The 25,244-nt window shown below is 48.0% G+C and overlaps 2 protein-coding genes, 1 long non-coding RNA gene and 1 other non-coding gene across 6 annotated transcripts; 3 read left to right on the top strand and 1 right to left on the bottom strand.

The window, feature by feature from the left end:
* The first annotated feature begins 4,063 nt into the window (after positions 1–4,063).
* Positions 4,064–4,366, top strand: LOC125168998 (thioredoxin-like). 2 transcript variants are annotated; one of them, XM_047864563.1, is made up of 2 exons: positions 4,064–4,213; positions 4,262–4,366. In XM_047864563.1, exons 1-2 carry the CDS (start codon positions 4,064–4,066, stop codon positions 4,364–4,366), a joined length of 255 nt encoding a protein of 84 aa, XP_047720519.1. The 2 variants fall into 2 exon arrangements, with proteins under 2 accessions (XP_047720519.1, XP_047720518.1); XM_047864562.1 differs by having other exon boundaries at positions 4,064–4,366.
* A 2,958-nt stretch (positions 4,367–7,324) lies between these two features.
* On the bottom strand, positions 7,325–15,731 carry LOC125167958 (uncharacterized). Its single transcript, XR_007153006.1, has 4 exons — positions 14,638–15,731; positions 10,455–12,064; positions 9,642–9,770; positions 7,325–9,345 (listed from the first exon to the last, which is right to left on the bottom strand). It is a non-coding gene; the product is annotated as an uncharacterized LOC125167958 (long non-coding RNA).
* Positions 15,732–15,800: 69 nt separating this feature from the next.
* Positions 15,801–23,982, top strand: EIF5 (eukaryotic translation initiation factor 5). Of its 2 annotated transcripts, XM_047862899.1 has the most exons (12): positions 15,801–15,931; positions 16,066–16,276; positions 17,160–17,439; positions 17,544–17,625; positions 17,898–18,070; positions 18,381–18,492; positions 19,314–19,456; positions 19,739–19,897; positions 20,423–20,584; positions 20,868–21,032; positions 21,301–21,435; positions 21,787–23,982. In XM_047862899.1, exons 3-12 carry the CDS (start codon positions 17,368–17,370, stop codon positions 21,874–21,876), a joined length of 1,293 nt encoding a protein of 430 aa, XP_047718855.1. In that variant the 5' UTR covers positions 15,801–15,931; positions 16,066–16,276; positions 17,160–17,367; the 3' UTR covers positions 21,877–23,982. The 2 variants fall into 2 exon arrangements, with proteins under 2 accessions (XP_047718855.1, XP_047718857.1); XM_047862901.1 differs by lacking the exons at positions 15,801–15,931; positions 16,066–16,276 and adding an exon at positions 16,627–16,771.
* Positions 18,830–18,953, top strand: LOC125169335 (small nucleolar RNA SNORA28). The gene has a single exon (XR_007153643.1). It is a non-coding gene; the product is annotated as a small nucleolar RNA SNORA28 (small nucleolar RNA).
* Positions 23,983–25,244: the final 1,262 nt, after the last annotated feature.

Genomic DNA, 25,244 nt, shown 5'->3' on the forward strand with positions numbered 1-25,244 from the left:
GATGCTCATTAAGTTACCCAAGACACGGGGGCTACGTTCGTTTCCCAGGACTGACCTAAGGCACCACGGACCAGGCAGCTTACACAACAGGAGTTCGTATGCTAGTGGTTCTGGACGCCAAAAATCCACTCGGGGCCTCAGCAGGGTGGCTTTGCTCCTGACACCTCTCTCCCTGGCACGTTGATGGCCATCTTCTCCCCATGTCCTCACGTGGTCTCTGTACATGTCTGTGTCCTGATCTCTGCATCCTGATCTCTGCTTCTTATAAGGATACCGGTCCTGGGGCACCTGGGTGGCTCAGTGGGTTAAGCGTCTGACTTTGGCTCAGGTCATGATCTCGTGGTTAATGAATTTGAGCCCTGCATCAGGCTGTGTGCTGACAGCTCAGGGCCTGGAGCCTGCTTCAGATTCTGTCTCCTCTCTCTGCCCCTCCCCTGCTCGTGCTCTCTCTCTCAAAAATAAGCACTAAAAAAAATAAACAAGTAAGGACACCGGCCCTATTGGATCAGGACTCACCCTAATGACCCCTTCTTAACTTGACCACACCTGTGTGGACCCCATCTCCAAATACAGTCACGTTCTGAGGTGCTGGGGGTTAGGATTTCAACCTGTGCATCTGGGGAGGGAGGTAATTCAGCCCATAACATAGATGCTGGTGCTTAAAAAACAGAAAGAAGACACAGTCCCAGGACGTGAGGTGTCCCAAAGCCTGGTAGATGTGAACACAGCCCAGCCCACAGCAGAGCCCAAACCCAGGCCGAGCCGTGGCTGTGGCCCGGAGCAGGGCCTCCCAGAGCCGCTGCGGAGAACACAGGCCCAGCTCAGACAAATCGTCCCTGTGCGTTTGTGTGTTTTGGGTGGGGCAGAGGTTGGCCACAAGTGCTGCAGGTGACAGCTAACTCACCCATGCGAGTGGGTTCCTGTCATTGCCATGCTGCCCTGTCCACGGGGAAGCCTTTCCGGGAGCAGAGCTGGGCTGCCCCTCTGTGCGGTGCGGGGAGGCTTCCACAGCGCCAGAGAGCAAAAATTATGGCACGGCACAGAGCAGGTGGTCGAAAGTATGAGCTCGTGGCCAGATCCCTTCCCTCCCACCCCCTCCTGCCCTCCAAGAAGTCACCCCCTGTCTGCCCTGCTGGCTTCACTCAGCAAATACTGTTCTTATAAACAGCTGGCCCAGATTCCCAGCTTGAGTTAGGACGCTCCCCAGGCAGTCAAGGGTGTTCAGTGATGAATTTCAACTCAGCTTAAAAGCATGAAAACTTGCAAGCAACCTTGGGCTGCTCCCTCCAGTGGGGACAACGCTGCCGGCACCCGCCGGAGGCCCTGGCCCCACGAGAGACCCCATCAGCCTTCAGGTGCCTGTGGCACTTCCCCCAGACTCGATGCTGACTCATGGAGCCACTGCAGAAACGTCTCTGCTTTAAACTTTAATTGACCTACATTCTTTCCTAGATCTCATGACCTGATTTTCCATTTTCTCTCTGCTGGGACCCACACGGCAGCAAAAGAACCACCTTCTCTTTAGCCCCAACACCCGTCAAACAGGGGCTTGACCTCCAAAGCAGAGGACACAGGCACAGAGGCAGGCGGGGGCTTGTGACAAACGCATCAGTCAGGGGCACTGTTCCCCTTCATCTTTGCATCTGTAATCACGGAGGTGGGGCGAGGGGACGGGTCCAGGCCGGTCATGCCCAGAAGAATGTGGTGGCCGTAAGGACGCAGACCCTGAGATCCAGGGAAGGTGACTGGTCCAGGGCCCAGCTGCCGAGCTCTGAGATCCAAGCTTCCCATGGCTGCCACCAGCCGTGACCGAGCGCAGCAGGGATGTGCGGGCAGGCCCGCTCCTAGGACACAAGGCCTCCTCTGATGGCCGCGCCAGACCTTGCTGAGGCAGCAGGCCCTCCAAGTCACCAGCCTTCCCTCCTTACCCCGGAGTCCAATGTGCATGGCTGTCCCCGCTCTTCCCGCCCTCGGCACCTGCACCCCTATTTTCTCCCCCACGGACATCTCCCTCGTGCAAACCTTTAGTCCCCGCTGCTTCTCAGAGGAGCCCCAACATCACCCCTCCATAGTGACATGGGAAACAAAGGCCAGAAGGAAACGGCAGATAAAATTAAATTTCCTCATAACCTGCAGCCCATTGACAGATACTTCAGACCAAGACAGAGTAGAACATTTCTCCAGGCACCTGTGAACATCCTGATGCTACCGCCTTACTAGAGGGAAAACCACCTTGGCTGGACAACAGCAAGGCCTCGGGCATCTTAGGAGTCTTCCTTAGCACATCACAGATCCTGTCCCCATGTTTTAATAAAATCACCTTTTTTGCACCAAAGATGTCTTCAAGAATTCTATGTCGTCAGCTCTGAACCCCCCACCATCACCCCAAAACCTCATCAACACTCATCACTCAACAAAGCACCAACGTGGGCAGGAAACGGAGTTGGGTGCCGCAGCATTGGGTCACAAAGAGCCAACAGTCTGGCTGCAGGGCACGCAAGCAGGGCAGAGCAACCTGTTAAAGATGCAGAAGGTCCTTCCTTTCCTTTGTTACCCTATTTGCCCTTGGGAGGACAAAGCACGACAAATAGGCTTTTTTGTTTTCAAAGGTATGCGTCTCTCGAAGCAGTAAATTCTAGTGTTCAGGCTGGGAGGGTAATCAGCAATTGTGTTTCCCAAAGGAACAGCAGGAAACCACCAGGCAGGTGTGGGGCTCCCCAAAGACAGTCCATAAACAGGCACAAAAAGAAGGCTCATTGGAGGGGAGGGGATGGGGTGTAGGCATTTTCTAGGAGGGACATGGCCAGAGCAGGAAGGGACAGCAGGCCAGAGAGAAAGCATACAACGTCATCGGAAGAATGCACGGCATCCAGGCCGGACCAGGGGGCAGCAGAGATCCTGTATTCAGGAGGGCGGCAGCCCCATCCAAGGCAACCAAGCTCAACCAGCCAAAATGATGTCACCTGGTCACTTTGTGTTCCGTGGGTTTAAAAGAAAAAGTGGCTGGGGCACCTGGATGGCTCAGTTGGTTGAGTGTCCGACTTCAACTTAGGTCTGTCTCATGGTTTGTGAGTTCAAGCCCTGGATCTGGCTCTCTCTCAAAATAAATAAACTTAAAAAAAAAAAAAAAAAAAAAAACAGAGAGAGAGAAAAAATGGCCAAGGGCAGAGCCTGACTCCTGAAGGCATCCTGACACCGTGCTGGGACCACCTTGGGCAATTTCCACTGGGCAAGAGAGAGAAAGAGCCAAGTGTCCCTTAGCAGAAGGCCCAGGGCCTCCCGCCATATTCCTGACTCTCCATTCAATCTCGGATTTCCTTACAACCCCACAAAGCCCTTGGGTTCTCTCCAAACTGACACGCAACGTGTCCCTTCAACACCCAAGCAGAGCCTCGTGACCACTCGTCACCCCAGGCCAATTAGGGAAGCGCTCTCCGTGACAGCCAGTACGTGCACACGTGCAGCTCACAGAATGGGACTGTGGTCACTCTGCTCCTTCTGCTGCGTCTCACTTTTTAAAAATGCTCTTCTGGGGGCGCCTGGGTGGCGCAGTCGGTTGAGCGTCCGACTTCAGCCAGGTCACGATCTCGCGGTCCGTGAGTTCGAGCCCCGCGTCGGGCTCTGGGCTGATGGCTTGGAGCCTGGAGCCTGTTTCCGATTCTGTGTCTCCCTCTCTCTCTGCCCCTCGCCCGTTCATGCTCTGTCTCTCTCTGTCCCAAAAATAAATAAACGTTGAAAAAAAAAAATTAAAAATGCTCTTCTGTGTAGGATGTGCCCCAAGAGTGAACTTCAAAGCGAACTACGGCCTACGTGGGTAATGACCACACGTCGATGTGGGCTCATCAATTGTAACAAATGTCCCACCTGGTGGGATGTCCACACTGGGAGAGGCGTGCCTGTGTGTGGACAGCGGGCATGATGGAAATCTCTAATTTCCGCTCAGTTTCACTGTGAGTCTAAAGCTGCTCCCGAAAGGTAAAACGTGGAGCGCCTGGAGCTCTGGCCGCATTTAGGATCCACTTCATTGGTCCTCACGGTCGCTTGTCAGACCCCAGCCGCCAAAATGGTGAAGCAGATCGAGAGCGAATATGCTTTTCAGGAAGCCTTGAACAGTGAGGGGAACACTTTAGTAGTTGACTTCTCTGCCACAGGGTGTGGGCCTTGCACAATGGTCAAGTCCATCTCTCATCCCCTCTCTGAGAAGGATCCCAACGTGGTGTGCCTTGAAGTAGACGTGGGTGACTGTCAGAGGTTGCTTCAGAGTGTGAAGTCAACCCTCCCGTTTTTAAAAAAGGAACAGAAGGTGGGTGAATTTTCTGGAGCTGATAAGGAGAAACTTGAAGCTACCATTAATGAATTCATCTAATTATGTTTTCTGAAAACATAACCAGTCATTGGATGTTGACAGCTTGGGATATTTTTTTATTTACAAAAAGGAAAGATCAAGTATGAAGACTATATACCCAACTGCCATCTGATTATAAGTGACAATAAAATATTAATTCTAAAAAAAAAAAAAGAAATGGGGCACCTGGTTGGCTCAGTCTGCTAAGCATCCAACCCTTGATTTCTGCTCAGGTCATGATCCCACGGTTCGTGGATCGAGCCCCGCGTCAGGCTCTGTGCTGACAGCACTGAACCTGCTTGGGATTCTCTCTCTCCCTCTCTCTCTCTCTGCCCCTCCCTCATGTGTGTGCTCTCTCGCTCTCTAAATAAACATTTTTTAATCTTAAAAAAAGAGAGAGATAAAAAGTAAAATTTAAGCAAATGCTCTCTGGCTGCTGCCTGGAGGGTGGACAGCACTTCCCAGAACTTGATCTCAATAGTCCTTTTGGCCCACATTTTTCCCCATCCCACTTTATATTATACCAAGTAATTTAGGTAAAACGCGTGCCCCTCCCCAGGGTGACAAACTGTTCCAGTTTGCCTGCGACTGAGAGGTTTCCCAGGATAAGGGATTTTCACTGCTAAAATCAGGGAGGTTCTGAGCAAACTGGGCCGAGGGGGTCACCCGAACTCCCCCTCAGAGCCAGCGCTTGTTAGTAACATGGCCTCTGACCTCCTACCCGTGAGAACTTTGCTCAGAACCTACTGCCTGGCAGATGCTGGACAAATAGACTATGGTGTCCTTATCATCACTTTCAGTGATGACCCCTGCAGGGCCAGTGGGGGTGTCTCCACGTATGCTTACTGGGCTGGACTGGTATGGTTGTGAATTCCATTTCTAGATGTATGGGGGTCTCCTCTGCCATTCATCAGGGCTCGCCCCTTCCACAAGGACATGGCTTCCCAATGTTCTGGGCTGAAGGGCCACAAGACACTCCTGCACGTGGCCAGATGCAGGGCAGCTAAACAGGCCTGTCCCCTGTCCAAAGGGAAGAGTCTGCTGACTGCACACGTGGCTAACCCGGCAAGGTCAGGCAACACTCTTTTTATTTTTATTTTTTTAATGTTTATTTATTTTTGAGAGAGAGAGAGAGAGAGAATGAGAGGGGGAGAGGCAGAGAGAGAGAGAGGGAGGGAGACACAGACTCCGAAGCAGGCTCCAGGCTCTGAGCTGTCAACACAGAGCCCGACGCAGAGCTTGAACCCACGAACTGTGAGATCATGACCTGAGCCGAAGTCGGACACTTAACCAACTGAGTCACTCCGGTGCCCCATACACTCAACTTCTGAACACGTGTCCCGGAGAACCTCATTTTGATAGCACTGCACTGTGGTCTCCCTCAAATAAGATGGACCACTACCTCACATGTCTTCAATGGCCAGGAAGGGGCTGTATGTTCCTCAAAGAGGAAGATGTCATTACTTGGGGGAGCTTCCAGAGCACATGATGACCTAAAGCCATTTCATCCCCCTCCTCCCAAAACAATGATGATCAAAGCATAACACATCTACAGGGGCCGTATTCATCCTAGGTCTGCGAGTTCATGGCCCTGGTGTAGAGCTCTCCTAACGTAATCCAAATTCTCACAACGGATGTTAACAAGAGAGCCAAAGAAAAATCTACCTTCTCAAAACTTGTTATATATCTTAGAAGGTCAGCAGTATCAGATATATGAAAACGTCCACTGATAACTTCCTTTGGCATTTTTATCCAAAGGCCCACACGCAAATAACTGCAATTTTGAAAAGGCTGGGAGACACGTAGTATGCATATCAAAATTTCTGCTGGCCATTAAGTGCTGGAGTTTGTTGGAAAGTGGCAGCTATCACTCAAACAGAAAAATACTAGGCACTGAACTTCATTTGTGCAGTAAGATGAAATTAAATCAATTTATCTATGTTTAAGGAAAAGATTCAAATTCAAACTTGGAATGATATACTATCTGGGGGGGAAAATGGGGTGCCTGGGTGGCTCAGTCAGTTAGGCATCTGACTCTTGATTTCAGCTCAGGTCATGATTTCACTGTTCATGTGTTCGAGCCCCCATTGGGCTCTGTGCTGACAGTGCAGAGCCTGCTTGGGATTCTCTCTTCTTCCCTTTCTCTGTTCTTCTCTGACTCACATGCACATCCTCTCTCTCTCTCTCTCTCTCCCTCAAAAATAAAAATTTGAAATAAAGAAATGAGAAAAAAAATTTCTAGCCAGCATTGAGGAAGAAGAGAGCCCTAAAACTGTTGTCTAAGATGTAGCTAATTCTAGGCCAGTTCTTTCTAAAGCAATGCATAACTTCATCACGGTTTCTTCTTTGGAAAAGCAGGGGTGAGGACAAAAAGTCCTCCAGTGTCCCTCCCAGATCCAAGAGTCTCTCACTCTGAAGCAGAAATTGCAAACTGGTGGCCCACAGGCCAGACACAATCCCTTTGAGTTTTGTTTGGCCTGCATGGAGTTTAGTTTTGTTTTGTTTCCTTAGTTGAATGTGGATGCCTTTATATTTCTATTCCCAGAGTCCCTGTGGTTCCTCAGTGCCTCTCACAGCCCTGCAGCCCTGCTGTGATCACCTGAGGGGGGAGGGGGGTGGCTGGAGGGCCCTGGGAGGATGTGGGTGTAGGATTCTTGTCCTGGGAGGATTTGGGCTGACAACTCTTGCCCTGGGAGGCTGAGGAGTTGACGGTGTTGCACTTGATTCTGTTACCACTTGAATCTTACTGAGGGGTGACTTCCATTTACTTTGGTTTCTACTGTTCCGCAGAGTAAATTTCTTGTCTTTAACCACCCCCCCACCTGTTTTACAGGAGAATAGCAGTTCAAAATGCTAAGACGGGTTCAGTGTCACAGAGTTAGCTAAAATTTATATCTTCTGGGGAACATTTAAATTGAAAAATAAAGAAAAGCACAAAACAGAAAAGAAACTTCATATAAATATGCATGATTGTCAGTATTTACGATACGCATCATATTTAATCGCAGGCATGTGAGGTTTCTATCAATTGTATCACTTGTACCCATTTACATAGAGTTGCTTAGGTTATTATAGGATGTTTTTTTGTTTTGTAAAATATACACAACATAAAATTTACCGTTTTAGCCATTTTTATGTATACGGTTCAGTGGCACTGAGTATAGTCACATTGTTAGAAAACCACCATCCATCTCCAGAATGTTTCCACCTTCCCGACCTGAAACTCTTTCCCTGTGAAACGCTAACTCCCTATTACCCCCTCCCCCAGCCCCTGGCATCCACCCTGTTACTTTCTGCTTCCATGAATCTGCCTACCCTAGGAACCTCATCTAAGTGGACTTATACAGCATTTGTCCTTTTGTGACTGGCTTCTTTCACTTAGCACAATGGGTGAACCTTGCAGACATTATGCCAAGTGAGAGAAGCCAGTCATGGCTTTAAATGCTGACTGTGGTTTTAAGGCAGCAGAGGTGTGTGTTAAAAATAGCCGTGAACTTTGTAAATATCTAACCGAGAATGACCTAGCCCGAAAGACTTCTTTCTGCATGAAATACCCAAACATGTGAGCAGCCTTTATGAGCGCAACTAAAAAGGGAACTCTGAGCACAGGCTCCTGGCACATAAACCTCAGAATAGCTAAGCTTTACTTACCAAGTATAACAGTACAAAATGTCACGCTGGGAATGTTGAACGTGGGGGTTGATAGCCCAAGAAAAAAATTGCTCACCTAATTTAAGGAAACTCAAAACGAATCCTTTCTTGCCTTCAGAACTCTAGATTGCAAAAGTCCCATCTGGTACTAACTATATTTACTCGGATGGATCAGTACCACAAAATAAACGTTATTTAGAGCATATTGTTATGGGTTCTGGATGGCTCTTCCATCTGCCAGTAGATGCAGGAAACTGACCCTAAATATGGGACTAAATCTTGTGCAAGTGGGAGTTTAGGGATCAAGAAAGTAATCAGACCTTTTCTACATCATGCCCAAAGCCCCCTGCGATCGCCCTGGGAAGTCACAGAGCAGCACACGCCCCAGGGGGATGATAAAGGAGGTAAGCACTGGGTTTTGTGATGGCAGCTGAGACAAAGGTTAGCCTCACCTGTCCCTATCACAAGGGCCAAGGGTCTGAAGAGAACGGGAAACAACCTGCTGGCACTCGCTGTCATTCACACACACACACACACACACACACACACACACACACACCCAGCTCTGCTCCCCAGGGACTTTGGCAAAGCTGTATGACCTCTCTGCACCTCAGTTTCCTCATCTGCAAAGTCCACTGGCAACAGAATCTCCCTGGGAGGGCTGTGTTAGGGATTAAGTGGTCGGTGTGCATGAAGCACTGAGGCCAACTGTTCGTGCTCCAGGAAGGCAGACGGCCACCGGATCCTTGCTGACACTTCGGGAGTCTTGTCTCCCAAACATGAGTGACGAGCCAGGGCCAAGTTTTACATTTGGAGTTGTTTGGGGTCCTTCTTTAAATGTCAGCCGCAAGTTCAACTCTATCTCCCCAAAGGATACGTGGAAGTCCGGATCCTGAATGAGGGGAATGAGTCCTTATTTGGAAACAGGGTCTCTGCGAATGAAATCAAGTTAAGAGGAGGTCATACTGGGCCAGGGTGTAGGGCGGGCCCTACGTCCAACATGTCTGGCATCCTTCTGAGAAGACACAGAGACAGGCACACGCAGAGAGACCGCCCTGCGACGACGCAGAGGGAAGAGGGTCACCTGCCAGAGACAGCGCTTGCGTCCAACCAACAGCAAGCAGAAGAGCATCCAGGACGGCCGGCCATCGCCAGGCACAGAGAGAGGGCACAGCCCTGCAGGAACCTTGATTTCAGACTTCTGGCCTCCAGAACCAGGGGAGAAGAAATCTGTTGTCTCACACCGGGTCTGTGCTACTTGGTTCCAGCGGCCCTAGAACACTAGGGCAAGGTCTCAAACGTCTAACTTCCCTCGAGCTGGCACACAGATGGCATCTGATGCACATTCGCTGGAGGAAGAAAGAAACGAGCAGAGGCGTGAACGCCAGCGCGGAGGTGAGGCAGGCAACGGGAGTGAAGGGGACAGGTATGGGCCACGTGCACGCCTGCACAGAGACACGGTGGCTGCCGTCTGCGAGCACTCATGCCCCACCTTCAGCTCTGAACGACAGAGGCGTGGCCACATACGGGTATATCCCAGCATTGCCAGGGCTTCCTATTTCCTGCAGAATCAGAAATCTAGACTTTCAGGTGACATCTCCCCAGCGCCCACAAACAACCATACGCGTACAAGTGGGTACAACACCTGCAGGGGTCCCCTGCGTCTCTAATGTCCTGCTCGGCCACAGGCGCGATACACAGTGGTTGCTTGAAGCAGGTCAGCGTCGTGAGGAGATACACCCTCAGCCCTTGGGTCCCGCCTCCTCTCGTGTGTCTAAAAAGGAGCATTGGAGCAATTAAAATCCAGCCAAAGGAAGGGGAGCAAACTCTAGAACTGGGATATGCCAAACAGGAGAATGAGGTCCTAGACAGTGGGAAAAACCCAACAGCTGGACGTCAGCACCCCAGCCCCAGCCTTGAGACAAATCCTCCCTCTAAGCCTTGGTTTCCCCAACTGCAAGAGGAGGGGACAGCATGAGGTGTTGGCACGCCAGTGAGAGAACATGGGTGGCCGCATTGTGACAGCGGCACAGTGTCACTGGGACAACTGCTGTGAGGCCCCTGGCCGTGGTGCATACAACACAAAGTCTCCGACAGCCGGCCCCGAAACTTCTCCAAGCGGCCTGGGCACCACAACTGCAACACAGTCACTGGGACACCGATTTCGTTCTTCTTGACTTTGATTCCCAAGACAGACTGTCTGAATGAGGGCTCGGGGGATTACTCGAAAGAAAGCTGCTGAATCCATGGTGAAGGAAAAGAGGTACCTGAGCTCCAAAGTCATGTGGTCCCCTGGCCTTAGGGCTGTGTGTGGTCCGGGGACCAGCAGCACCTGCGGAACCAGGGGATCTGGTTCCAAATCTAAATTCTGGGCCCCACCCAGACCTACTCTCTCACACTCTGGGGAGGGCCCAGAAATCTGTGTTTCAATAAGCCCTCCAGAGATTCTGATGCTTACCTCTATTTGAGAACCACGGGCTTCGGGAAACCAAGTCCTGCATAGATAAGCAAGAGAGACATCCTTTAAGAAATACAGAGTCCAGGGGGCACCTGGGTGGCTCAATGGGTTAAGTGTCCGACTTCAGCTCAGGTCATGATCTCGCGGTTTGTGAGTTCGAGCCCCACATCGGGCTCTGTGCTAACAGCTCAGAGCCTGGAGCCTGCTTCGGATTCTGTCTCCCTCCCTCTCTGCCCCTCCCATGCTCATGCTCTGTCTCTCTCTGTCTCAAAAATAAATAAACGTTTTTAAAAATTAAAAAAAAAATGTGTCAGATTCACAACTAAAGAGAACAGTGTGTGGCAGAGGTGGGAACACGCAAAGATGCCCCCTCACAAAGGCTTGCAAACGGCTGTCAGGAGTCAGCGGGAATCGCAGGGTCTCCGGGGGGACAACTGGCCGCAGGACGCCCCTCGGCCTCCCCCAGGCCCTTTGTTGTGGTGCCCTCCCACAGCGGGGCCCGAAGTCTGAGCAAAGGCCTTTCCTGCAGCCACCAGACTTGAGCAGGTGAGGGTGCAGCTAGGTAGCCAAACACTTTGTTTCCCCGAAGACAGGACCTGAGGCAAGCCAGACGAGACCAGCATAGCTGCCGCCCTGTACTGTGCGTGGCTCCCCGGCGACCAAGACTCAAGCAACCCAAGAGCAGAGCCTGTTCTCCAAGTCATCCACATTTCTCCGCCATCTACTGAATCAGTACAATCGTGTACTTTTTTCTCTTTTTCCAGGAACGACAGAAGACAGGCTCCGCTTGGAGTCAGATGCTCGGGAGCAAGACGACATCATGTCCGTCTCCAGTGACACCTCACTTCATCTCTTCCTCGTAGACACCTCTGCCTCCTGCCTCTGTCCCCTTTGTAGCCGACTCCGTGCGCTCCTCAAGGACAGGTCCCCTGACCACAAGCTGTTCAGCCTAATGAGGGAGGCAGACCAGTAAACAGGCAGATGCAACAAAGTGCCATCTGAAAGCCAGAGGTGCGGTGGAAGTATCGGGTGGGAGGGGCCTGTCACAAAGGCAGGGAGACATCCTGCCCAGAGGGTCAGAGATTTCAGGAGTGGACGAGCTTCAGTGGGAGTCAGAGAGCTGCTATTTGTTTACAGAAGGCCCCTGGGCAGGGCCTGTGATGTGGGCGGGGCCTGTAGCCCAGCAACTCAGAAATGTTTATTAACCTGGGCGCCTTAGATTACCCTGGTTTGGGACACTAGCTTTCAACATAGTCAACGCCTTTACCACCTCTGTACTCATCAGATAACCTTCAGTTCCCTCCTAGCAGCTTTGAATGTCTGCTCTTCGCACACCCCTGTGACAGGCTATTGCCAGAAGAAAAACAATGCATAATCCCCTATAGCTCCTACTCCAGCAGGGGAGACAGGAACTTGCCTAACTAAGCTCTGCTCCAACGGTGCGATGGAGGCTAGAGATAGCTGAGAGTAGGATGTCATAGAGGCCCGCTGTCCAACCAGATGGCTCATCACAGAGGGCAATGTCCTGGGCCCCTCAGTGGCCCACAGCTCAGAAACACCAAGGTTCTTGGTCCGTGCAGACTTGATCTTGCTCGAGGGGCAAATTCACGCTAAACAAAACAGACACCCATATCTGAACAACCAGAAGGCCAATTTACCAATTTACCTTCTCAGCAGCTATTCATGTCTGCCCTTCACGGCAAGTGCTGGAAGGCATCATTCAGGCGCTCATTGGACAAAGATTTCATAGGCACCGGCTGCCCATTACTTAGCAAACTGCGAGCACCTGGTTGGGGTAAATACAGCCAGATGAGGCAGAGAGCCAGAAGTAGGAAGCGGAATTGTGCAATGAGCTTGGCGTCAAGCTAGAGTTCAAACGCCGTCCACCATTTATGAGGCAGGTGACTTGGAGAAAATTAACCTTCCTGACTCTGTTTCCTCATCTGTAAAATGGGAATAACAACACTACTTCACATGATTGTCAAAGGATTAAATGGGACTTCACATGTAAATTGCCTAGTTTTGTGTATGTTTGTATTTACCTGGGAAGGCTGGGTCATGTAATGGTTAAGGGAACAGACTCTGGGGTCAGACAGATCTCAGTTTAATTTCCAGCTCTGCCACTTACTAGTATATGATCTTGGGCAAATTTTTTCCTCTGAGCCTCAGTTTGCTCTGCACTGAATGGGAGGAACCTGCTTCAGATTCTCTCCTCCCCCCCACCCCCGTCCTTCCCCTGTGTGCATGTGCACTCTCGCTCCCTCTCAAAATAAATAAACTTAAAAAAAATTTTAGGAAAGGAATCTTGTATCGAGTACAAAACCAAAAACTCTTTAAAAAAGGACAAAAATTCTTCATAGGGACTAAGAAGTAAATAAGATAGTGTATCCAAAGCACTTAGCAAATTCTTAGGCTCTAAGAAGCATTCAAAGGTATGGTTAAGAATAATTTTATAATTTTTTTTTTTTTTAAGAGAGCTAGTGAGTGGGGGAGGGGCAGAGGGAGAGGGAGAGGGAGAGAGAGAGAGAGAGAGAGAAAGAGGGTGAGAGAGAGAATCTCAAGCAGGCTCCACGCTGAGCTTGGAGTTTGATCATGCAACCCTGGGATCATGACCTGAGCCTAAATCAAGAGTTGGACACTCAACCAAGCCACTCAGGCACCCCAAGAATAATTTTAAAAAGTTATCCCCAGTTCAAGCCCCATGTTGGGCATGTAGCCTACTTTTAAAAAAGTAAATTAAAAAATAAACTAAAATTCTGGGGTGCCCAGTTGGCTTGGTCAGTAGAGCACGTGACTCTTGATCTTTGGGTCATAAGTTCAAGCTCCACAATGGGTGTGGAACCTACTGAGAAAATAAAAATACAGGGGGCACCTGGGTGGCTCAGTTGGTTAAGTGTCCGACTTCAGCTCAGGTTATGACCTCACAGTTCATGAGTTCGAGCCCCGCCATTGGGCTCTCTGCTGTCAGCACAGAACCTGCTTTGGATCCTCTTTCTCCCTCTCTCTCTGCCCCTTCCCCGCTTGTTCTCTCTCTCAAAAAAAAAAAAAAAAATAGAACTGTCCCTGATTAGATACAAATGAGTGGTACACCTGCTAAAAATTAAAGTTAAAATTAGTACAAACTTTTTTCAATGAAATTAAATATGAAACCATCAAACATGGCAAAAAAGAAAATCACTTTGTATTTAGCTTTATTAAAAAATACTTCTGGGGGCGCCTGGGTGGCGCAGTCGGTTAAGCGTCCGACTTCAGCCAGGTCACAATCTCGCAGTCCGTGAGTTCGAGCCCCGCATCGGGCTCTGGGCTGATGGCTCGGAGCCTGGAGCCTGTTTCCGATTCTGTGTCTCCCTCTCTCTCTGCCCCTCCCCCGTTCATGCTCTGTCTCTCTCTGTCCCAAAAATAAATAAAAAAACGAGAAAAAAAAATTTTTTTTTAAATAAAATAAAAAAAAATACTTCTGAGGGTCAGCTAAGCTCATAATCTCACCGAGTTGGAGCCTCACATCCCGGCTCCCTGCTGTCAGCACGGAGCCCACTTGATCCTCTGTCCCCTCCCCCGCTCATGTCACACGCTCTCTTTCAAAACTAAATATAAAAAAATAAAAACTTAAAAAAAATACTTCTGAGAAGGCAGGCCTCTTAACTCAGACTAGTTTCACGCCCATCTTTTCCAACAGTTTCTAAAATAATGTCATTCGCGTGCAGCTATGCAAAAACCCCAATGTTTCAATGCTGCTAAGGCATATTTCATGTTGAACCAGAAGCAGCTTGTTTGGGATCTACCTTTTCCATTTACCTGATGGGAAACCTGGTACCCATAAAGCATTACGCATTTCTTTTAACAATCATACCCCCATGTATATACACTGGGTGGTTATAACAGAAGCTCTGGCACCAAGGACACAGGTCACTTCTCTCAACTCTGGATCTTCCCTTTGATTTATTAACCTCCTCACCCACATTGTCAATTTTAAAGCCTCAGTCAGTTAAGCGTCTGCCTTCGGCTCAGGTCACGATCTCACGGTTGGTGAGTTCCATCCCCACACTGGGCTCTCTACTGTCAGTGCAGAGCCCGCTTCGGATCCTCTCTCTCCCTCTCTCAAAATTAAATACATGTTAAAAAAATTTTGTAATGGTTTATTAAGCTTGTAAATCATGATTTACTTTAATAAAAGTCAACATACCTTTCAGTGCCAACCTTCTTGCATATTTGACAGATCTGTAACAAAGGGCAGACTCTTATCCACCTCACCATGTCCTCAACAACATTGCTACTTTATTCAGATGGGGGAGACCACAGAAAGCAGATTAGAGCCCGTGGCTCCATTATTTGGCTCTTGGCTAACAACAACTATGTTTGCAAATTTCAGGATGGACTCGATCGCTTTTACAGTAGCAACTGAAACTTTTAAGCACAATTTAAGTTTTTGAGAGAATGGGAGAGTTTCTGTAATCACTTCAAAAGAAGGAAAACATGAGAGGCTCTAAATAGCCATTCCAGAGGGACCGCTCTGGAACCTCATTAGGAACACCTGCTTTGGGCTATGCTTTGCCTAGCAAGGAAGTCACAATTTATAAACTGTGGAGTGGATTCCGGGAGTGGTAACCCAATGTGATACTCGTTTTGAGCAAAGTTATAGTGGAGCACGAGAACACGGAGACCTCTCCGAGACGCACTTTCCGGAGGGTCTCGGAGTCACGAACTAATTTGGTGTTTCCCTCTTTAGAAAACGGGTGTGCGGGTGTGCCTAGCCCCAGCAGGCTTGGTGCCGGGGAGGGGAGCCGTGGAGTGAGCGAGAAAGGCGGGCTACGGGCCGCACGACCCTGTAATGGTGTCTTGGCGAGTCACCGTCGCCGCGGGTACATGGACCCCGGCATCGGACCTTAAAAGACAGCACTTGGGATGAAAGAGCCAGGCCCCCCCAATCATCACCGTCTGCCCAGGCCGAAAGGAGCAGGGAGGAGGAACAACTTCCGCCTCGAGGACCGACGACGGGCGTCCCCAGGGGACCGAAAGGGCAGCTAGGAACCCACTGGGGAGGCCGCGCGCCCGCCGCGAGGGGAACTCGGTGGGAACGCCGCGAAGCCAGGGCGGCGGGGGAAGGGAGTCAACCGCCATCGTCCCCCTCCCCGTCGCTCAAACCGACAAAGCGCGGCCCCGCGGCCAGCCCCCAGCCGCGGCCAGCCTGATCTCGCGAGACCGCGAAGACCTCTGGGAAAGGCGGGGGGAGGGGAGGGCAGAGGAAGGAACGCCGGACCCGGGAGATGGGGGCGGGCTGAGGCGGCGAGCGGAGCCTCAGGAAGCAGGAGGGGCGGAGAAAGACGCGATTGACGCGGCACGTGGGCCAATGACGAGCGAGCTCGGGCGCACCTCGGGCCAATGAGCCGTGCGGCCTGGCGCGGGGGGCGGGCGCAGGGGCCGAGGGTAGCTTGAGCGCGGCGGCGGCGTTGTTCAGTCAGAGCGAGAACATTCCAGAGGTGAGTCCGGTGGAGGGGCGGCGGCCCCGCGCCCCCTCCCCAGTCCTCCCCGCCCCTTCGACCCCCGCGGGCCGCTGGCTGGCGGGGAAGGCGCCCCGACGCCCGCGGCTCACGGCGCCGTCTCTCCGCGCCAGGTCGCCAGGCCCCGGGCGCTGAAGGGTGTGGACCCCGGACGTCGCTGGGACAGCCCCTCCCCGCTGCTCGGCGGCGCCTGGCCCGGCCGCTGCTCGCTGCGCTGCTCCGCCGCCTCCGCCGCCCCTCCTCGGACTCGGGTTCACGCGCGCCTCACTTCATCCCAGTCCCGGGCGAGCAGCGTTGGGTTTATGTCTTTATTTGACGAAAACGGTGAGTCCGCCGGCGGGCCGGCGGGGAGATGGCGGCCGCACAAGATGGCGGCGCGCCGCGTGACCCGCGCGCGTGTGGCGCAGTTCGGGCGGGCCCCCGCGGCCCCCGCGCCCCCGCGCCCTGCCCTCCGCCCCGGCCCCCGCCCCCCTTCCTCCCTCGCTTCCCTCCCCCCTTCCTCGCTCCCGCCCCCCACTCCGCCCCGCGGGAGCGCGCCGCGCGGGCTGAGTCAGGCCTAATTGCTGCATTCATGAGTCATCGCTCGCTCGGGGGCGGGGGCGGCCCGGGCCGGCGCCCCTCGGCCGGTTTCGTTTCCCCCGCCGCGCCGAGGCCGGGCGGCGCACATGGCAGGGCGGCGGCGCGGCCGGCGGGGCCCGGAGCGGAGCCGGGGAGGAGAGGTCGAGGTCGCGCTCGGTCGCCGCCTCGCAGTCCGCGCGCACGGCCGCGAGCGCGCGCTTCCCGGTGGGGGTGGAGCGAGCGCCCGGTGCCGGAGGACGAGTCCGTAGTTTTCCATCTCGGCGTGGGGGGTGGGGGAGGGAACCTGAGAAGTTTCTTCGCGAGACGGGCTAGGTTTGCAGAGCGCAGGCCCCGGTTCGGTCTCCCGGCAGCTGTTGAGATATGGCCGCTGCACGGAAGCGGACCTCCGACGGGCCGTGTGTTCGGCGTGGTGCGAGCCCGCGGCCGCTGGAGCAGCGCGGCGTCTCCCACCCTAGTCCAGGTGGAGGCCTGCTATGCCGCCACAGGTGTTCTGTGTTAGATGGGGTGCTGGCCGCTTCCCACGTGAGCTGGGTGCGCTCATGTAGCAGAATTAGGCGAAGGGAGGTGTCCTCGCGCGGGAATCCCGTTAAACGTCGGGGGGGGGTTGTGTGTTCTCTTTCTCTTTCAGAGCTGTTGCGCAGCCATTGGTACCTGTATTGGGGAAACATAGCATACAAACAAGAAGCTTACAGCCTCAGTGGCGAAAATTTTTTCATGTCAGAGACCGAGAACTCTTGCAGTCGTTTATGTCATCCCTTCTTCTCCAGACAGAAGATACCAAAAAGTTGCAATCAAAGATCTCTTCATCTTATTGATAAAGCCACTAATAAGCCAAAATGTCTGTCAATGTCAACCGCAGTGTGTCAGACCAGTTCTATCGCTACAAGATGCCCCGTCTGATTGCCAAGGTAATCCCGATCTTCGTAATGAGGCCTGAGCTCTTTTTGTAGATTTTAAAAGATTGCAGCTTCTGGGGCAGATAATGCAAAATTAAAGGTCTTTTTTTCTTTAGGTTGAGGGCAAAGGAAATGGTATCAAGACAGTTATAGTCAACATGGTTGACGTTGCAAAGGCGCTTAATCGGCCTCCAACGTGTAAGTAATGCCTCTTAGGAGGAGTCTGAAAAAAACATCAACGTAGAAATGACGAACTTTGTGGGTGTCTTGTTTCAGTTCTATGTTAATTAGTTTCGGGGTTAAGTGGAATCCTGGGGGTGAAAAACAACTGATGTACTAGTTGCTGTTAGGAGATAAAATTACCCAAGCAACACATTTTAACTCCACATAAAAATGTAAAGAGTGACATTTGTATAAGGAGGAATGAGTAGCCAAAGATTTAGTTAACAGAACTTTTTCTCCCCCCATAGATCCCACCAAATATTTTGGTTGTGAGCTGGGAGCACAGACCCAGTTTGATGTTAAGAATGACCGTTACATTGTCAATGGATCTCATGAGGCGAATAAGCTGCAAGACATGTTGGATGGATTCATTAAAAAATTTGTTCTCTGTCCTGAGTGTGAGAATCCTGAAACAGATCTGGTGAGTGTTCTTGAGGGTTTTGTCACTAAGAGAAAAAGTCACCTATCTGCTTTTCTGATCAGTTCTGTGATTCCACCAAGTTCTGTTCCCGAGAAGGCAAAACAACTTCATTGGAAGTAAAAACCAGAAGCAACACATTTTTTTAAAATACTTTCATACTCTTCTATGTAGATTATTTTTGTAAAAGATACCGTTTTTATGTTAAACTGGAGTTACCATCAGATACTTCAACACCTTGCTACTTGAAGAATTTTTGCTTTTTTATCATAGATGACATACTTGTTTTTAATCTTTGTTTCCTTTCTGGCAGCATGTCAATCCAAAGAAGCAAACAATAGGTAATTCTTGTAAAGCCTGTGGCTATCGAGGCATGCTTGACACACATCATAAACTCTGCACGTTCATTCTCAAAAACCCACCTGGTAAGTGTTCATGATGAACTTCTAAGATTTTAGCTTAAAAGCAACTGATGTTGGAAACAAAACTGAAGCTTTCTTGCTGTTACAAAATTAAAATATAAGGGATTTCTAATCTTTGCACCGTGTTACGTGGAATCTATGAGTTTGAAAGACTGCCAGTTAAACTCTTTGTTCGGTTTGTTGTTGTTGTTGTCAGTTTTTAAGATCTGTTCTTTTGGAACGGGAGAAGTAGATACTATAAAACAAACTGTTGGGATCCCAGCAAAAGATCTACTTCTGGAATACTGTTTTGTGAACTGGGGTCTTCGCTTTTTAAGCTTGAGTGGCTTTAGAACATTGCAAGCAACACTCTGTGTCAGATGATCGAAGTTGTCTGATGCAATTTGAGCTTGCTATAGCAAGAAAGTCTAACCTATTCCAGTGGTCTCTTCCATGAGACCGACTGTTATATAGACTTAAACAGCGTTCTAACTAAAGTGCGGTTGAGATAAGCCTTTGTTCAGGTTCATGGAGGGAGAGAGGGTCAGGAGTGCCAACTTTCACTTAATTACCTGTTCTTTCTGAGGCACTACATCTTAATCTTTTCTAGTATTTGGGGGACATTCTCTTCTTACCCTGAGTGTTTTCACATATGAAATAATGGTAGATGAACTTGGTTTATGAGTCCTTTTTGAATTATTAAGTAGCATTGTGTTTGTGTATGGTTTTCTGAGGGGAACGTTCCAAAGCAAAAGGGGGCAAGGTTTTAAAGGTTCATGAGACACCATGAAGTGTTGTACACACTGTTGTATTAATTTTTCACTTCTTTTTTGGTTTTCCTGTAGAGAATAGTGACAGTGGTACAGGAAAGAAAGAAAAGGAAAAGAAAAACAGGAAGGGCAAAGACAAGGAAAATGGTTCCATGTCCAGCAGTGAGACCCCACCACCACCACCACCAAATGAGATCAGTCCTCCTCCACATGCTGTGGTGAGTGCACAGTTGATGGTATGGTAGGCGCTAAAGTTGTGTAAAATACGATGCTTGGGTGACATGGGCAAAGAGAATGAAACTAGTCATAGTTACAACATTGCAACAGTATGTTAGGTTCCTGATCCTGTGGTTAGAAAAGCCTGATGTGTGTTTGTGGAAAATGAACCTGATGTCATTAACATGACTAGAAATCTGGCTTTTTTTTTTTTTTTTTTTTTTTTTTTTTTTTTTTTTTTTGTATTTTTAAGGTATTTGACCAACCATACTTGTTTTTAACAGGAAGAAGAGGAGGATGATGATTGGGGGGAGGATACAACTGAGGAAGCTCAAAGACGCAGAATGGATGAAATCAGTGACCATGCGAAAGTTCTGACACTCAGTGATGATTTGGAAAGGACTGTTGAAGAGCGGGTCAATATCCTGTTTGATTTTGTTAAGGTAAAGCAAGTTGCTTCAAGAGCAGTTAAACAATTACACGATCAAGAAATCAATTTTTTTCCAGCCTTGGGTTTTAAGGTATCTGTGACTAAGCTGGTTACTTGGCGAGTAATTTTTTCTCGAGCTGTCTTTTGAATACTCCGGTGCCAGGTTTATTTTTTCCATGTTTTGCTCAAAAACTTCTTGAAGGTGGTTCCAGGTACTATCTTTGGCGTGCACACAATCATTGAAAAGTCCTGAAACTGGGGTGCCTGGGTGGCTCAGTTCAGCGTTCCACTTCAGCTCAAGTCATGATCTTTTCATGAGTTCAAGTGCAGAGCCTGTTTGAGATATTCTGTCTCTGTCTCTCTCCCCCTACCCCCGCTTGCACTTTCTCAAAGTAGATAAATTTTTAAAATGTGAATAAGTAAGTCCTGCAACTATAATAAATTAGGAAAAAGATCCTTGACAGTTGGAACTACTAACTGGCATCTCTAGAGCAAGATATGTCTCCAATGCACTGAACTGCTTCCTTTTTGTTTGCAGAAAAAGAAAGAAGAAGGTATTATTGACTCATCAGACAAAGAAATTGTTGCTGAAGCAGAAAGATTGGATGTAAAAGCCATGGGCCCTCTTGTTTTGACTGAAGTTCTTTTTAATGAGAAGATTAGAGAACAAATTAAGAAATACAGGCGCCATTTCCTACGAGTAAGCAAATTATTTTAGGTTCACAAATAAGATGAGAGCTGGGTGACCCTGGGAACGTTGTTCTCTGTCATACTAAAAATGGAAATGATTGACCTACCTCACAAGCACGGGAGTATCTGGAAAATGCTGTACATAGCTCCTTGTAGATAAAATAACACACAGGTCTTTAAGGGTTGACCGAATCACTGTTGAAGGCCAGAGCTTTAAGGAATGATACTGGGACGATTAATGTACTTTTAGTGCTTCTTTGAAAAATTGTTAATGCCAACGTGTTTATTTCCAGTTTTGTCACAACAACAAAAAAGCTCAACGGTACCTTCTTCACGGTTTGGAGTGTGTGGTAGCAATGCATCAAGCTCAGCTCATTTCCAAGATTCCCCATATCTTGAAGGAGATGTATGATGCAGATCTGTTGGAAGAAGAAGTCATCATCAGCTGGTCAGAAAAGGTGGGGAGTGTAGATACATAAACAGTCTCTTCAAGATGAGGAGTGTCGACCGCTGTTGGGGGGCTCTTTTGGAAGAAGTAACTTCTAATACTTCTACGTTGAAATACTGTCCCTGGGATAACCCGTAGGTGATTCCCACCTGGCGTTGAGTCCAGATTAGGATGTGACCCAGTCCCTTCAAAGAGCTGAATGTGGGCAATTCTATGAGTGACTCAAAAATTATTTTTTAGATTCCTCAACTAAGGAAATTGTATTGAACGTTTTTTAGGCGTCTAAGAAATATGTTTCAAAAGACCTTGCCAAAGAGATTCGTGTCAAAGCGGAACCATTTATAAAATGGTTGAAGGAAGCAGAGGAGGAATCTTCTGGTGGTGAAGAAGATGATGAAGATGAGAATATTGAGGTAAATAGTGTTAGAGGTGGGGGTTTGGGAAGTTTAGAATGGCAGTCTTGGGTAACTGAAAATCTTTGGTAAGTGAAATCTCTCGATTTGATTGGCAATAATCTATGAATGCTCAAAGGTAACAGCAGGTTGAGTATAGAGGGGCTAGTTGTGTATGAAAATTAAAATGTTAGGCCATAGAGGGAGAACTTGGTTTTCACATGACAAAAACTTAGAAAAAATAAAGGCTGTGTTTGGGTAGTTTTTTTTTTTTTTCCTTATTGACCATCGATTTGTACTACTATTATTACTTTTTATAAATAGGTTTACTGGGACAGAAATTTACAGTAAACAAAAAATTTGTTTTATCAGGTGGTGTATTCGAAGACTGCCAGTGTACCTAAAGTTGAAGCTGTGAAGTCTGACAACAAGGATGATGACATTGATATTGATGCCATTTAAAGGGGTGGGTGCAGCCCAGCTTAACAGTGTAATGCTGCAAATCTTTCTGCATCATCAGCCAGAAGTGCAACATGTATGTGCAAAAGCTAAAACGGCTTAACATCATGCTACACTTTCTACTAAAAATGTATTGCTGTGAGTGGTCTGTAATTAAGCCCAACAAGACATCTAGGGAGTCCATACACATATCAGTGAGCAGATATAGTTTGCTTATTTATAGCATGTTTCTTTTTGAAAAATTAGTGGTGGACACATTTGGATCACATTTATACAGTTAAGAAATAAAGATTTGATTTTGGTCATTCTTAAGATTTTGGCTCTGAATGACTTACGCTGAAATGGCTCCTTAAAATACTGCACCATCATTAACCTGATAGGACTCTTGGAGCCTGTTAGATATTGTTAGATGCTGAGACTGTAAAGGTGTCTTCAGCAGAATGTAAACATAAGCTTACTTATAATTCTCTGCAGCCATTGAGAAATAAGTACTTTCTGAGTGTTCAGTCCCTCAAATTGGCATCTGGTAATGTACATTCTTCTCATGCCAAGGTGGACTGATAATCAAATGGCAGCGTGACATCTTTATCTTACTGAGAAGTAAAAATGACCTGAGTGTCCTATAAATAATTTTAAGAGCAGGTTTTGAAACTTGAATTGTGTTTTTTCAGTTCGTGTATACTAACCCCAAATTGTAGTCTTTGGAGTCATGTGCATTGCACGTTGGATGAGCCAGGGGAATTATTACATTAACAAATAAGCATTTTACGTGTATGTAGCTGTTGCTTTATACTGAGAAAATTTTGAAACTAAGGTGTGGTTATATAGTAAGCTATGACTTTATTTGGGGGAAGCAGGAAAAGGTGCACTTAATCTCTAGCAAAATGAGCATAATTTTTCAACTCTTATTCTTAGGGTTTAATTATAATTTCAGATGTTTTAGGCATACTGTATCTTTTGTTCATTGTGGATTTCTTCCTGATAATATGGTTTGTTTAATGCCTTTTACATGTGGATACTTAGTAGCTTAATGCTTTTTAGGTTTTGGTTGCTATCTTGCCAAAATAAGTGTTACTGTGTCTCAAACATGATTCCCCCCCCCCCCCCAAAATGTTTTATTTAAAAAAAAAGCTAAGAGCATACTTCCAGTTAAAGCCTATATTTTGGTGTAAGACTTAAGGTGTTTTTTATTTCATGTTGAATATAGCCAGACACCCAAGAAGTCTGATGATGGTCACTGAATACAGGTTACTGGGGCCTGACCCAGCCCATCCTGAGATTTAGATTTGGAAATAACTTGCTGGTGAATTCTTGGCTCAGTTAGCTGGTCAAACTCATTTGACGTGGGTTATGGCTATATCAAATTCTCTTCAGGGGAGAAACTTGTTCCATTTATTCCTTTCCACAAAGTACACTAGGAATCAAAAATCCAAAGGGTTAATTTTGTTGGGAGCACTGTCTTGCATCGCTTTTTTCTGTGATCCATCTTCACAGATTATAATGAGACCTTAATAAATGTATCTAAGAATTTTTCACATTGGAAATTATATAAACATTTGGTATAATAAAATCTTGTTAGCTTGATGTTTTAAGGAAGTAAAATCAAGTAATCTATCTGCAAATTGGTCTCTCTCTGCCTTTCAGTCAATATTGAGTGAAGAAGCACCTACCAGGAGGGAATGTGCTCTGTCACACCAAAGAGATGAGATTTTTGCAAACTTGTATCTTACATAGGTTACAATTCTTTGCCATAGGCGATTTTGCTTTCATTATCTGAAATTCTGTAGGAGTTGGTGGTGACTTAGGCCAAGTTGCATTCAACATACCCAATGTCAAGCTAATAGGGTTTTGTTATGGAGCTTTCTTCTTCTCCCCTACCCTCCTTCTTTTAATCTGAAAGAAAACCCATTCGGGCTTCTAAACACTATTTTGGCTGAGACCAGTATTCAGTCTGGTGCCAAACCTAGGATGGAATTCAAATCCACATAATAAAAATTTTACCCATAGAAACTATCTTAGTAAGTTAATCCTTGCTTTAATCTATTCAACGGTTTTAAAATTTCCTGTTTTAAACAGCTACATTACTTGATTAAAACAATGTTGAAATTATATTTTGTCTTTGCTTTAATATTAAAATTAGTCTAGATTTTTATTTTATATGATTGGAGCATTGAACTCCGCCCTGTTTTGTAGCTGCTGGTTTGGATTTGTGTTGGGATGTTTTACTTCCATGGTTGCAAGTCCCACTCACAAAACACACACTGCCTCATTACTGTGGGTCAGTGACTTTCCCTAGGTCTTGTATTCCTGTCCTGTAACCCAAAGTAATTACAAACTGAAAAGTTCTGCCTTAATCTGAGTTCTTGAAATTTCTTCAATTACTTTGGGGAATTGAGGTGTTAAGTGTATAGTCCTGTAACTGGACTATACAGTTTTTATCTCTAGTTAAGAAAGGGAAACGGGTGCTTGAGGGGCTCAGTTGGTTAAGCGGCCAACTTTGGCTCGGGTCATGATCTCAGGGCTCGTGAGTTCTAGCCCTGAGTCGGGCTCTGTGCTAAACAGCTCAGAGTCTGGAACCTGCTTCGGATTCTGTGTCCCATCCCCCCCGCACTCTGTGTCTCTCTCTCAAAAATGAATAAACGTTAAAGAATTTAAGAAAGGGACATAGAGGAGATTTTTCTCTAAACAAGTCCTTTCTGGAATCGATGAACCTCTGGTTTGAGAAGGGAAAGAGGTATTCTTTTAATACAGTGCTTTCCATCTCGGGCTATGCTGCAGTCGTCCATGTCCCCCCCTCCCCTCCCCATTTACTCCAGGGCAGTAAGCACTGAGTATAAGCCTTTGATCTGAAGAGAACTTTGAAATAAAAGCTGGTCGTCTTAAAAGTGGAAAATCTAGAAGGGTACTGGTCAAAAAGAGACTTCTTGCTGCATTTTGTGTCTCTTAAAGATGTTTTTGGTTTTGTTTTTTTATGTTTGTTTTTGAGAGAGCGTGGGGAGGGGGGGCGGGGAGAGGGGGGAGACACAGAATCTGAAGCAAGATCCAGGCTCTGAGCTGTCAGCACAGAGCCTGACATGGGGCTTGAACTCAACAAACCGCAAGATCATGATCTGAGCCAGAGTCGGATGCTAAACTGAGCCACCCAGGCGTCCCCTTTGACTTTTAATTGACAGACTGTAGGGGCACCTGGGTGGCTTGTGTCCAATTTCTGCTCAGGTGTGATCTCACAATTCATGGGTTGGAGCCTGCTTCGGATCCTGTGTCTTTTCTCTTTGGCTCCTCCCCTGTTCACTGCCTGTCTCTCACTCACTCTCAAAATCTCTTTTTTGAAAACATGACAAGATAAAGCAGAGTGATATGGGCAAATAACT

The sequence above is a fragment of the Prionailurus viverrinus genome, chromosome B3 (assembly GCF_022837055.1).
Source record: "Prionailurus viverrinus isolate Anna chromosome B3, UM_Priviv_1.0, whole genome shotgun sequence".
Taxonomy (NCBI): Eukaryota; Metazoa; Chordata; class Mammalia; order Carnivora; family Felidae; genus Prionailurus; species Prionailurus viverrinus.

Bases quoted from the DNA above. Each gene is read 5' to 3' on its own strand.
- LOC125168998 (XM_047864562.1), top strand. From the start codon at position 4,064: ATGGTGAAGCAGATCGAGAGCGAATATGCTTTTCAGGAAGCCTTGAAC.
- EIF5 (XM_047862899.1), top strand. From the start codon at position 17,368: ATGTCTGTCAATGTCAACCGCAGTGTGTCAGACCAGTTCTATCGCTAC. The intron at 17,440-17,543 runs GTAATCCCGATC...TTTTTTCTTTAG, and splicing joins TGCCCCGTCTGATTGCCAAG to GTTGAGGGCAAAGGAAATGG. The intron at 21,033-21,300 runs GTGGGGAGTGTA...AACGTTTTTTAG, and splicing joins TCATCAGCTGGTCAGAAAAG to GCGTCTAAGAAATATGTTTC.